Here is a 13,986-nt window from a genome sequence, read left to right as displayed (position 1 = left end):
ATCTGATTACGAGGCTTTTGTTTATGTAATAAACAACGTTTTACTACGTTTTACTACGCTGTCCAGTGTCGAATACTTATGGTTACGGATTGCATTAAAGGGGAATGACAAAGATTGTACAGCCAGTATGAGAAAACGTCGGAGAGATAAAACCCAACGCAGAGTCAACGGATGAAGAGGTGATAACACAAGCCAACAGATGAAGAGGTGATACTGGCTGATTGATCGAAATCTAACAATATGATCACATTTGTGTTATTAGATTATGTCCCTTTAGAGCACAATATTGTAGTCTGTGGCAGTTATTACCTTCTCTTTTGGAGTCTCAGTCTGTATAATTCACACTTATTTTTCACACTCATTACATTTTTAAAAGTCAGTCATACTATTTGTATAATCGATATAATTTATGTATCAAAATCTAGGTTACACTGTACTTTAAAGGAAACTATACATAATGAAATAAAGGACAATTATACTAAAGTGTAGTAACAAATATTATTTAACCGGTAAGAAGGTAGAAAATGGGGATTTGAGAGTCAAATTGACATGATATGAATGTTAGGCACTACAGATTCAAATCTCATTAGCCAATTCTGGCACATTTACATTGATGTGGAAACTGAAGATGTTGATTAATGTGCACTGTCCATGGGTAAAAAATAAATAAATAAACTTAAACTTAAACTAAACTTAAATGTCTCATTTAAAAAAAAATCTATGTCAGGTATTGAGTTATGACCTTTCTTTGCAGGCTCTGGTTTTGCCTTAATTTCTGAAACCACTGGAGACAAGAAACAATATCGTAATGCATACAGTATAATATTAAAGTGGTAAGTCACCAGTTTTCACCAGGTTGATTTAAAATGGTTCTTTAAGATGTTGTTCAATAATTGCATCATCCCTCTGCTTTGCTCTGCTTTTCTAATAATGAACATGGTACAAGCTTCTGATAGATGTTAGAATTACTGCTTTCAATGTACTGTAAGATAACCATTGTAAAATAATCTAAAACAGCTGACCTATCTCTTTAAATGATTGTATAACAGTTATATTCATATTATTAGCAACATAATATTGGAAATATTGAATAAATATGTGAAGTTGATGTCTATATGTATTTGATGGGAAGGTTGACTGTGTTTACTAAATATTCTCAACCTTTTGCAGGAGCAGATTTTACTTTCTTCATATTGGTTATTGACTTATGTTAATGAGCCATACACGGTTTCTACTGAAGCACTCCACATTGGTTTGGTATTTTCTTTAGATATGGCTGGCTCATCAGGAAGAACATTCTATTGATAAAAGGATACTAATTGTATTGTTTGTGAATGTATTTACATACATTGCTCAAAAGTTCATTGTGCATGAACATTTCAATACCAAACAGATACCAAAAGCATCAAGTAATCATCAACAAGTACTAGTCTCAGGTTCAATTAATGACAAATTAGTGTAGCATGATGTTAATTAATAATGAAGATGTAGTGATGATCTTGTATTTTTGATGATTTGAGATATTTTTAACAGCTTATATTATGAAAAAGGTTAGTCACTACATTAAATATATTTATTTCTTATTAATATCACCAAAGTATTTGTGACAATAAGGATGATACTTAACGGTCCATAGTTCAACAGGTAGAGTATTATGATACTAACACGTTTGATACCCATTGGGGCCACTTTTAGGCAACCGAAAATGTATGCATTCATGATACTGTCAGTCGCTTAGTATAAAAGCATCCATTAAATAGCGTATGTTAATTAGTGTTATAGTGCATTTGTAGAGTATAGGCTACTACAAATGAGCACTGAAAAACCACACTCCTGCAGGATACCTTTCTTCTTTTCAGCCACTGATTTGGGCTTTGCCTTGGAAACCACAGGTGCTAGAATAATACATATGTGATCTAATAAACATATACAATACATACAGTGAAGAACTTGTGTTAAGACATTACTACAAGAGGACATTTTAGTTATAGTTAAAACAGAAGAACAAAACAATTTGTAAGATGCATGATTTAAACCTCTGTCGAGGGGCAAACCTTTTGTTGGAGCCACTGTTTTGGCCTTCTCCTTAGGAGCCTCAGGTTCTAAAAAAAAATATATAATAATAATAATAATAATAATAATAATAATAATAATAATAATAATAATAATAAAAATAAAAATAATAATAATAATAATAATAATAATAATAATAATAATAATAATAATAATAATAATAATAATAATATATATATAAATACAGTTTGATTGATGGTTAGATCAAAGGTATATGGCTTGGGTAAATGCTGTATGCTGATTACCTTTTTTGGTAGGTGCTGGTTGGGCTTTCTCCTTTGGAGTATCAACAGCTGAAACACGTAAAATAATTACAGATTCACAAGAAGACATTTGAGGAATGAAATGAATCCAATTCTACAGCTTGTGCGTTAAGCATTGAGAATCTTACACTATTCAACAAGTGCATTTACAGGCACACAGTGCTCCAGATAATGGCCCATACCTATTCAGGATAGACTCTTTGTATGCATCCTCGTATTACTATCACAAATATCACTGTATAAATAAACCTTTATCGAGAGTTCACATAGATTGTGATAATGAGCAGGAAATAGTATAAGGTATTCACATGGCTCAGTTTCCTGCTTTATATATCCCAACCATGTTATTTGTCTTTCTTATAATCCAGGATAAAAAACGATCTGGATTATTGTAAACAGGATATGATATGTACGTGATCAAAGTTAAAAACAGAAAACACAAGTATCCAGATTAAGAAAGGGATAATACCTGACATACAGTACATACTTGCTTTGCTTTGATGAGAGCGACAGTTTGTTTACCATTGTAAAAAAATAATTACATGAAAGGAGATGCACATAATGCACATACAATTAAATGATATACTGTACCTTTCCTCAAAGGCACAACCTTGACCCCCTCCTTTGTTAGAGAGATGTTTTTGTGGTGGACTTCTGCCTCTGTGATAAAGGATAAAACATTGTAGTGAGAGTTAATCATAATAGTGTGAACATCTCTTACTTCATACTATAATTTAAACGTATGAAGCTCTGAACTTTAACTACTGGAGTTGGTTTGACATTTTCCTTTGGAGCAAAAAAACAAACCCTGTGAACTTTGAAAATTACTCAACAACCAACATAAACATAAAGACAGAAAACACTATCATTACAGACAAGCTGGATGTGGCCAATTACTTAAACATTTTCTTTACAAACATAGCCACAACACTGGTTAATAAACTACCCTCCCACTCAGGGCATTTTGGGGTAGAATACATGCTAGCCTTCTACAAAAACCTAGGGGTCCGCAAAGACTACTTCAAACTTGAAATGGTAACAACAGTTGAGGTACTCAAAAAACTGAGCGCCCTCCAACCTAACAAGGCCATGACAATATCCCCTCCAAATTCCTCAGAGACTCAGTAGCCGCCATCACCCCAGTCATCACCCACATAATAAACTCTCTCCATAAAACAGGGATACGTCCCCAAAGACTTCAAAATTGCGAGAGTGACCCTCCCTGCACAAAAAAGGCAGCAAATTAGACCCAGGCAACTACCGCCCTGTTTCTATTCTTACCTCCATCTCGAAAGTCATGGAAAAAATAGTCCACGACCACGAACAGGTCGAAAAGTACTTCGCGGCAAAAAAGCTAATCTACGAATTCCAATCTGGCTTCAAAACATCCCACTCCACTGACACATGCCTTCTCTATTTGAACGACCACATCAAACAAGAGGTGGACGCGGGCAAATACTGCGGCATGGTCATGCTGGACCTCCAAAAGGCTTTCGACACTGAACACTCCATTCTGATTGACAAGCTAAAAGCAATTGGTTTTGATAGTTCATCAGTGAGCTGGATGCAATCCTACCTGGATGGGAGAGAACAGATGGTGGAGGTAAACGGTACTCTACCCCCCCCCCCCCCCCCCCCAGTGAGCTGTGGTGTTCCACAAGGAAGCATACCGTTATTGTTCCTAATTTATGCAAATTACATGTCATCAGCTTGTGACTGCAACTTGTTCCTGTTCACGGACGACTCAGCCCTGCTGGTCTCTGACAGGGACAAGTTGCATGTTGAAAAAGCCCTCAGCTCTGAACTCGGCAGAATCTGCACCTGGCTCGCTGATAACAAACTATCATTACACCTGGGTAAAACAGAGTCCATTATCTTTGGATCAAATAACAAACTCAGCAAGGCCAACGGCTTCTCTGTTACAGTGGGTGACAATATTATCACATGGAAAGATGAAATTACATACCTGGGTTCCATCCTAGAGGCAAATGTTTCCTGTGACAAAGTGGCAACCAATATAATCAAAAAAGTCAGCCAACGAACAAGATTCTTGTACCTCTCTGGTAAACAAGAATACCCTGAGGACTCTGGCAGAAGCACTCATTCGGGGGTGCTACGACTATGCTTGTACCTCAAAGGCACTAAAAACAAGACTACAAACATTACAAGACAAACTACTTCTGACTACTGCTTGACCTTACTCCTAAAACCCCCCTCACTCCTGCCCATTTTGACAACATAGGATGGCTTAGAGTAGACGACAGAGTACAGCAACTTGCAATGGGCCTGGTCTACAAGATACACTACACGACTAAGTTATGTCGAAATACTTCCCAAAGGTCAGTGAATTCCACGACCACAACACCAGAGGGAGTTTCCACAAATCATGTTCAACCCAGATTCGGCTCAAACAAAGGACTAAACACGTTTCGCAATTATGCCACAACAATGTGGAACGCCCTACCCACAGCCGTAAAATGTGAATCCCTACCCACCTTCAAAACCGCTCTCAAAGAGCACCTACGGGAGGCTGCAATTCTAAACTGGCCCCGGTAAATGTCCAAACCGATGTCCGAATTCATATTTCATCAATCGAGCCTCAGGTTAGTGTTGCAGACTCTCTCTGAGCTCAATTGGGAAGATACCGGCCCCTATCGTCTCTCCCTGTGTAACTGCAGTTTCCTCATTTTACTTTTCCGTCAAGGCCAACTGAAGAATCCATTGTGATCGCCGGCCCGGAAAACGCGGTGGATTATGTATTTACAGTACCCAACACTGTAATCAATAAGCGTGATCGATATTTGGAATGGCGATCAGGAATTGGAACAATCTTTTTGGATAACATCTGATCTGAGGTAAGGAATTTATTTTACCAGTCTTAGGATAATCAGAGCTATTTTCACCTATATATCAGCGTTTGCCCTATGCGTGTGTGTGTGTGTGTGGCTGTGATCGCTGATGAGGAAATGAGAGAATCGATTTTTCAGATCGCCTCTATAGCGTGCATAAGTACACATATACTATCGATAATCTAGCGTTTATTTGAAAACAATTCATAAATAGGCAGAAAAATTACAACGTGTTTGTGTATGCCAGAATATTCCAGTAAATGCCTTTTATCACGGAATCTTTATATTTTCCTTGAAAACAAGGGCTTTTCAAAATGCTATAAAACGGAAATGAAGCGATTAAAAAACAATCCGTTTCGACAATGTTGACTGCAAACAAGTCATTGATAAACGACGGGCAGATTAGACACATAGCCATAATGTAAGACAGAGATTATGCATTCACAACGCTATCATTGAAGTGGGTGGTGGCATTTAACCATGCTTTACCATGTTAATGGCCGGCACTGAAAGTGTTAACAATTGTGTTTTTGTTGAGCCATACTGTATTGTACCCATTCTGCAATCTGTTAATAAAGTTTTCAATCAATCAAGCAACATGTTCTAACTGAGGAAATATTAAAAAAAAAAATGCATTCAAATGTCTGTAAATCTCGACAGCATTGAAAGTGAGGGTGACCTCAATTGTCCTTTTCGAGAATAAATAAAGGTTTGAATTTAATTTAATATGTTATTTCCATGGCCTATAGGAAAATGCAATCAATAATTGTGAACATGAGCTACTCTCTCCCAAAGCCAGAAACCAGAGAAGTAACCCAAACCTGTGATGTCATCAAGTATAAAGACTTGAGCTGCTCCATTGATAATGAATGGGGAGACTGATTTTATGGACCCACAGAATGTTTGTTTTATTTTTTATACCTAAATGAGCTTGATTCTAAATTGGATAGTTCCCCCAGTTTCAGTGCCGACCTTGTTTACATTTTTACCCCGTTGAATGCCATCATCCACTTCAATGTTAGCGTTAAAAATGCCTAATCTATGTTTTAAATTATGGCTATGTGTCTAATCTGCCCGTCGCTTATCAATGACTTGTTTTCGGAAAATTGAAAGATTCCCCCATAAACTGCATTTATTGGAATATTCTCGAATACACTAGACACGTTGTCATTTGTCGGCCTATTTATGAATCGTTTTCAAATAAACGCTAGATTATCGATAGTATATGTGTACTTATGCACGCTATAGACACGAGCTGAAAAATCGATTCTCTTATTTCCTCATCAGCGATCACAGCCAAACAGCCACATCACACATAGGGCGGCTGAAATATACATGAAAACAGGTCTGATTATCCTAAGACTGGTAAAATAGATTCCTTACCTGAGATCAGATGTTATCCAAAAAGATTATTCCAATTCCTGATCGCCATTCCAAACATCGATCACGCTTATTGATTACAGTGTTGGTACTGTAAATACATAATTGTCGCTGTTCTGAGGGCCGGCGATCACTTGGTCTCTTCAGATGCCTTGACGGAAAAATAAAATGAGCAAACTGACCACTCCCCCTGTATCAGTCTGAGCTGATGGGGTGCAGTTACACAGGGAGAGACGATAGGGGGCGGTATCTTCCCAATTGAGCTCAGAGAGACTCTGCAGCACTAACCCATGGCTCGATTGATGAAATATGAATTAAAATCGGCAATAAAAGAAATACGGCAAACAAACGACATTTCGCGTCGTCTGCACTCAATGGGGGGGCTGATAAAACGAGATATGTCGTCGCTGGCACTCAATGTACCCTTCTTCATAGGTACTACTCTGACTGTCTTTTGTCGAAGAGGCGTTTGTATTAGTGCCTCCTCCATCAGTGTGTGGTACTCCACATCCTCTGCCCTCACCAAAACTGGAACGCATTGTGTGAACAGCCAAGCGGCTCACAGGCAGGAGCAGATGCCCATGAGAAAAATGCACAATCTTTTGGAGCCTCTCTCAAGCACACAAGGTATTAACAATTATTATTATTATTTATTATTATTATTAATAATAATAATAATAATAATAATAATAATAATAATAATAATAATAATAATAATAATAATAATAATAATAATAATAATAATAATAATAATAATAATAATAATAATAATAATTTATTTAAAGAGAGCATGCCAGTACCTTTCTTTGCAGGTTCAGGTTTGGCTCTCTCCTTGGGTTCCTTGTGAACTTCAACTGCTGAAAAATCATGATGAAAAAAGTTATCTGAAGTGCACACAGTATTAACAATAATGCAAGTAATTAATAATAATTTATGTTATTATTGTTGTACCTTTCTTTGCAGGTTCAGGTTTGGCTTTCTCCTTAGGTTCCTTGGGAGCTTCTACTGCTATACAATTATGATTAAAAAAAAAAGGCTCAATGTGTGATTTTGTAGTCACTCTCAAGTCCATAATGTATTAACAATTAATTAAAATTATTAAATAATAATTGATAGGATCATGCTACTAGATATACCTTTCTTTGCAGGTTCTGGTTTAGCTTTCTCCTGAGGCTCTTTAGGACCTTCTGCTTCTGGACAAAATGTAAAACAAAAACAAAAATCTCAACAATCTTCAACATTATTAAGGTATATTACATGGGATGGCAATAAATAGTCACAATATCCTCATAGCATAATTGCCTAAGTAACTTTTTGGCCAAATTGATATTTCTGCCTAACTCTACTCTCCTCACACTGCTGCACCACCCTGGCTTAGTGGCTGTGTCCTCAGCCAATCAGAACCTTGTTATGTTAAAAATCCCTTTCTGCCTAACTCACTCGTGTGACTTGTGCCAAAATTAGTTTTTTCTTCTTTCCCGAAAGTCTTGAAAAATGACTTAGGTATGAGGCTAATTATGTAAAGAGATTATGCCAGTACCTTTCTTTGCCGGTTCTGGCTTGGCTTTCACCTTAGACTCTTTAGAAACTTCTGCTTCTAGACTAAATGTAAAACATAAAAACAAAAAGCTCTAATACAATCTTCAACATTATTAAGGTATATTACATGGGATGGTATGGGATAAATGCAAATTGCATCAGTGAGGATTATGTTCTTTGATTTCTCCAGCGCCTTCAACACCATCCAGCCGTCACTGCTAGCGGAGAAGCTCTCTGCGATGCAGCTGGAGCACGGCTTGGTGGCCTGGATCAAGGACTACCTCACTGAGAGACCACAGTACGTCAGACTAAAGGACAGTCTGACATACTGGTGAGCAACACCGGCTCCCCCCAAGGAACTGTGCTGTCACCCTTCCTCTTCACCCTCTATACCTCAGACTTCTGCCGCAACTCAAGCGGGTGCCACCTGCAGAAGTTCTCAGACGACTCCTCCATCGTAAGCTACATCACCGACGATGATGAGGAGGAGTACAGAGCCCTGGTGGAGAGCTTTGTGGGGTGGAGCGACAGCAACCACCTCCAACTCAACACCAGTAAGACCAAGGAGCTGGTGGTGGACTTCCGGAGGGGCAAGAAGAGGCCCCCCCCGATTCCCATCACCATCTGAGGGGTGGAGGTGGAGGTGGTGGACTCATATAAGTTCCTTGGGGTACACCTGAACAATAAACTGGACTGGTCGGATAACACAGAGGCCCTCTACAGGAAGGGACAGAGCAAGCTGTTCTTCCTGAGGAGACTCAGGTCCTTCAACGTGTGCAATAGACTGCTGCAGTCATTTTACCAGTCTGTAGTGGCCAGCATCCTCTTCTATGCTGTGGCATGCTGGGGAGGTTACATCAACTCAAGGGACACCAACAAGCTCAACAAGCTGGTGAGGAAGGCTAGCTCCGTGGTGGGAGTCGAGCTACCTAGACTAGAGGTGATGGCAGAGAGGGGGATGAGAAGGAAGCTGGCTGCCATCATGGAGAACCCCTACCACCCCCTCTACGACGAGCTAGTCAAGATGAGAAGCTCGTTCAGCCACAGACTCATACCCCCCCGACACTCAACTAACCGCCTCGGACAGTCCTTCATACCAGCGGCCATCAGGCTCCATAACAGTGGGCAGCAACTAGCGGCCTCCAGGCTCCACAACAGGGGGCAGTGACTGCTGCCAGACATTGACCTAGGACTAATAGGAACCCAAGGAGGACAATAACACTACCTTAGGCATACTGCACCTTATGTGGATACTGTGATACTGTGAATAATGTATATTTCAGTGGATACTGTGATACTGTGAATAATGTATATTTCAGTAGATAGTAAATTATAACACTACCTTATGCATACTGCACCTTATATGACACTGTGAATACTGTGAATATTTTTCAGTTAGTTAGATAGTAAATTATATTGACCTATTTGTTTACACTGCTTGTGTTGTTTTTACTACCTGTACCCCCCCACCCTTCCCCCATGCTGCTATGATGCCTGAATTTCCCCAAGGGGATCAATAAAGGAATATCTTATCTTATCTTATCATTACCTTTCTTTGCAGGTTCAAGTTTGGCTTTCTCTTTAAGTTCCTTGGGAGCTTCTACTGCTATAAAATTACGATGAAAAAGGCTCAATGTGTGAGTTTTGTAGTCACTCTCAAGTCCATAATGTATTAACAATTAATGAAAATTATTAAATAATAATTGATAGGATCATGCTACTAGATGTACCTTTCTTTGCAGGTTCTGGTTTAGCTTTCTCCTGAGGCTCTTTAGAAACTTCTGCTTCTGGACAAAATGTAAAACATAAAAACAAAAAGCTTTAATACAATCTTCAACATTATTAAGGTATATTACGGATGGCATAAATGCCAATTATTCCATCATTACCTTTCTTTGCAGGTTCAGGTTTGGCTTTCTCCTTAGGTTCCTTGGGAGCTTCTACTGCTGTAAAATCATGATGAAAAAGGGTGTCAACAGATTATTTTGTAGTTTATTATAAGGTATTAACAATAAATAGGAATAATTAAACAATATTTAAAGAGATTATGCCAGTACCTTTCTTTGTGGGTTCTGGCTTGGCTTTCACCTTAGAATCTTTAGGAACTTCAGCTTCTGGACAAAATGTAAAACATAAAAACAAAAAGCTCTAATACAATCTTCAACATTATTAAGGTATATTACATAAACGCTAATAATTCCATCATTACCTTTCTTTGCAGGTTCAGGTTTGACTTTCTCTTTAAGTTCCTTGGGAGCTTCTACTGCTATAAAATTATGATGAAAGGGCTCAATGTGTGATTTTTGTAGTCATTCTCTCTAGTCCATAATGTATAAACAATTAATTAAAATTATTAAATAATAATTGAAAACATCATGCAACTATACCTTTCTTTGCAGATTCTGGTTTAGCTTTCTCCTTAGGCTCTTTAGGAGCTTCTGCTTCTGGACAAAATGTAAAACATAAAAACAAAAAGCTCTAATACAATATTCAACATTATTAAGCTTATGGGATGGTATAATGCCAATTATTCCATCATTACCTTTCTTTGCAGGTTCAGGTTTGGCTTTTTCCTTAGGTTCCTTGGGAGCTTCTACTGCTGTGAAACCATGATGAAAAATAGTGTCAACTGATTATTTTGTAGTCTATTATAACTAAGGTATTAACAATAAATAGGAATAATTCAACAATATTTAAAGAGATTATGCCAGTACCTTTCTTTGCAGGTTCTGGCTTGGCTTCCACCTTAGACTCTTTAGGAACTTCAGCTTCTGGACAAAATGTAAAACATAAAAACAAAAAGCTCCAATACAATCTTCAACATTATTAAGGTATATTACATGGGATGGGATAAACGCTAATTTCATTACCTTTCTTTGCAGGTTCTGGTTTAGCTTTCTCCTTAGGCTCTTTAGGAGCTTCTGCTTCTGGACAAAATGTAAAACATAAAAACAAAAAGCTCTAATACAATCTTCAAGTTTCAAGTTTGTTTATTATTTGTCATAATAAAATACAGAATACTTTATGATGAAATGCTCGTTTCATATGAGCCCCTGAGAATGTGCTACATACATACAGTAAAAAAAAGAAAGTAAGTAAAAAAAATATATAATCAAAAAGGAAAAGTCATTAAGAAGTAAGTAAAAAGTAAGTAAAGGAATGTTCAGTCAATTTCAGTATTACAATCTTCAACATTATTAAGGTATATTACATGGGATGGCATGCATAAATGCCAATTATTCCATCATTACCTTTCTTTGCAGGTTCAGGTTTGGCTTTCTCCTTAGGTTCCTTGGGAGCTTCTACTGCTGTAAAATCATGATGTAAAAGGGTGTCAACAGGTTATTTTTAGTCTATTTTAACAACACAAGGTATTCAAAATAAACAAGAATAATTAAACAATATTTAAGGAGATTATGCCAATACCTTTCTTTGTGGGTTCTGGCTTGGCTTTCACCTTAGACTCTTTAGGAACTTCAGCTTCTGGACAAAATGTAAAACAAAAAGCTCTAATACAATCTTCAACATTATTAAGGTATATTACATGGGACGGTATGGGATAAATGCCAATTGCATCATTACCTTTCTTTGCAGGTTCAAGTTTGGCTCTCTCTTTAAGTTCCTTGGGAGCTTCTACTGCTATAAAATTACAATGAAAAAGGCTCAATGTGTGAGTTTTGTAGTCACTCTCAAGTCCATAATGTATTAACAATTAATGAAAATTATTAAATAATAATTTATAGGATCATAGATGTACCTTTCTTTGCAGGTTCTGGTTTAGCTTTCTCCTGAGGATCTTTAGAAACTTCTGCTTCTGGACAAAATGTAAAACATAAAAACAAAAAGCTCTAATACAATCTTCAACATTATTAAGGTATATTACCTGGGATGGCATAAATGCCAATTATTCCATCATTACCTTTCTTTGCAGGTTCAGGTTTGGCTTTCTCCTTAGGTTCCTTGGGAGCTTCTACTGCTGTAAAATCATGATGAAAAGGGGTGTCAACAGATTATTTTGTAGTTTATTATAAGGTATTAACAATAAATAGGAATAATTCAACAATATTTAAAGAGATTATGCCAGTATACCTTTCTTTGTGGGTTCTGGCTTGGCTTTCACCTTAGACTCTTTAGGAACTTCAGCTTCTGGACAAAATGTAAAACATAAAAACAAAAAGCTCTAATACAATCTTCAACATTATTAAGGTATATTACCTGGGATGGCATAAATGCCAATCATTCCATCATTACCTTTTTTTGCAGGTTCAGGTTTGGCTTTCTCTTTAAGTTCCTTGGGAGCTTCTACTGCTATAAAATTACGATGAAAAAGGCTCAATGTGTGATTTTTGTAGTCACTCTCTCTAGTCCATAATGTATAAACAATTAATTAAAATGATTAAATAATAATTGAAAACATCATGCAACTATACCTTTCTTTGCAGGTTCTGGTTTAGCTTTCTCCTTAGGCTCTTTGGGAGCTTCTGCTTCTTGACAAAATGTAAAACATAAAAACAAAAAGCTCTAATACAATCTTCAACATTATTAAGGTATATTACCTGGGATGGCATAAATGCCAATCATTCCATCATTACCTTTCTTTGCAGGTTCAGGTTTGGCTTTCTCCTTAGGTTCCTTGGGAGCTTCTACTGCTGTGAAACCATGATGAAAAATAGTGTTATTTTGTAGTCTATTATAACTAAGGTATTAACAATAAATAGGAATAATTCAACAATATTTAAAGAGATTATGCCAGTACCTTTCTTTGCAGGTTCTGGCTTGGCTTCCACCTTAGACTCTTTAGGAACTTCAGCTTCTGGACAAAATGTAAAACATAAAAACAAAAAGCTCCAATACAATCTTCAACATTATTAAGGTATATTACATGGGATGGGATAAACGCTAATTTCATTACCTTGGGATGGGATAATGAAATTACCTTACATGGGATTACCTTACATGGGATGGGATAAACGCTAATTTCATTACCTTTACTCTCTCTAGTCCATAATGTATAAACAATTAATTAAAATGATTAAATAATAATTGAAAACATCATGCAACTATACCTTTCTTTGCAGGTTCTGGTTTAGCTTTCTCCTTAGGCTCTTTAGGAAGTTCTGCTTCTGGACAAAATATAAAACATAAAAACAAAAAGCTCTAATACAATCTTCAACATTATTAAGGTATATTACATGGGATGGCATGCATAAAGGCCAATTCTTCCATCATTACCTTTCTTTGCAGGTTCAGGTTTGGCTTTCTCCTTAGGTTCCTTGGGAGCTTCTACTGCTGTAAAATCATGATGCAAAAGGGTGTCAACAGGTTATTTTGTAGTCTATTTTAACCACACAAGGTATTCAAAATAAACAAGAATAATTAAACAATATTTAAAGAGATTAGACTCTTTAGGAACTTCAGCTTCTGGACAAAATGTAAAACAAAAAGCTCTAATACAATCTTCAACATTATTAAGGTATATGGGATAAACGCTAATAATTCCATCATTACCTTTCTTTGCAGGTTCAGGTTTGGCTTTCTCTTTAAGTTCCTTGGGAGCTTCTACTGCTATAAAATTATGATGAAAAAGGCTCAATGTGTGATTTTTTTAGTCACTCTCAAGTCCATAATGTATTAACAATTAATGAAAATGATTAAATAATAATTGATAGGATCATGCTATAGATGTACCTTTCTTTGCAGGTTCTGGCTTGGCTTTCACCTTAGACTCTTTAGGAAGTTCTGCTTCTGGACAAAATGTAAAACATAAAAACAAAAAGCTCTAATACAATCTTCAACATTATTAACACTTTCTGCGCCAAAGACGTCGTACAACGGGTTTCAAGTTCATGCGAATTCTGCCAGATCACGGCGTACAACGTTAT

General features: G+C 36.9%; 1 protein-coding gene across 1 annotated transcript in view; it reads right to left on the bottom strand.

Annotated features, from left to right (window-relative positions):
• Positions 1–164: 164 nt before the first annotated feature.
• The window catches only part of LOC311225822 (uncharacterized protein), a gene marked incomplete at its 3' end in the record, with an annotated part of 89,858 nt that continues 76,036 nt past the window's right edge, over positions 165–13,986 (bottom strand). Inside the window, exons 52-72 of the mRNA XM_084311216.1 lie at positions 13,793–13,849; positions 13,337–13,393; positions 13,171–13,227; positions 12,861–12,917; positions 12,697–12,753; positions 12,535–12,591; positions 12,194–12,250; positions 12,024–12,080; positions 11,862–11,918; positions 11,531–11,587; positions 11,356–11,412; positions 10,975–11,031; positions 10,819–10,875; positions 10,647–10,703; positions 10,492–10,548; positions 10,162–10,218; positions 9,994–10,050; positions 9,835–9,891; positions 7,702–7,758; positions 7,366–7,422; positions 165–232 (exon numbers count right to left, since the gene is read on the bottom strand). Coding sequence (XP_084167342.1) covers positions 165–232; positions 7,366–7,422; positions 7,702–7,758; positions 9,835–9,891; positions 9,994–10,050; positions 10,162–10,218; positions 10,492–10,548; positions 10,647–10,703; positions 10,819–10,875; positions 10,975–11,031; positions 11,356–11,412; positions 11,531–11,587; positions 11,862–11,918; positions 12,024–12,080; positions 12,194–12,250; positions 12,535–12,591; positions 12,697–12,753; positions 12,861–12,917; positions 13,171–13,227; positions 13,337–13,393; positions 13,793–13,849 — 1,208 coding nt within the window. The remainder of the gene's footprint in view (positions 233–7,365; positions 7,423–7,701; positions 7,759–9,834; positions 9,892–9,993; positions 10,051–10,161; positions 10,219–10,491; positions 10,549–10,646; positions 10,704–10,818; positions 10,876–10,974; positions 11,032–11,355; positions 11,413–11,530; positions 11,588–11,861; positions 11,919–12,023; positions 12,081–12,193; positions 12,251–12,534; positions 12,592–12,696; positions 12,754–12,860; positions 12,918–13,170; positions 13,228–13,336; positions 13,394–13,792; positions 13,850–13,986) is intronic.

The sequence above is a fragment of the Notolepis coatsorum genome (genome assembly GCF_963971535.1).
Source record: "Notolepis coatsorum genome assembly, chromosome: 3".
Taxonomy (NCBI): Eukaryota; Metazoa; Chordata; class Actinopteri; order Aulopiformes; family Paralepididae; genus Notolepis; species Notolepis coatsorum.
The sequence above is the reverse complement of the archived record's forward strand: the minus strand, read 5'-3'. Positions and strand labels throughout refer to the sequence as shown.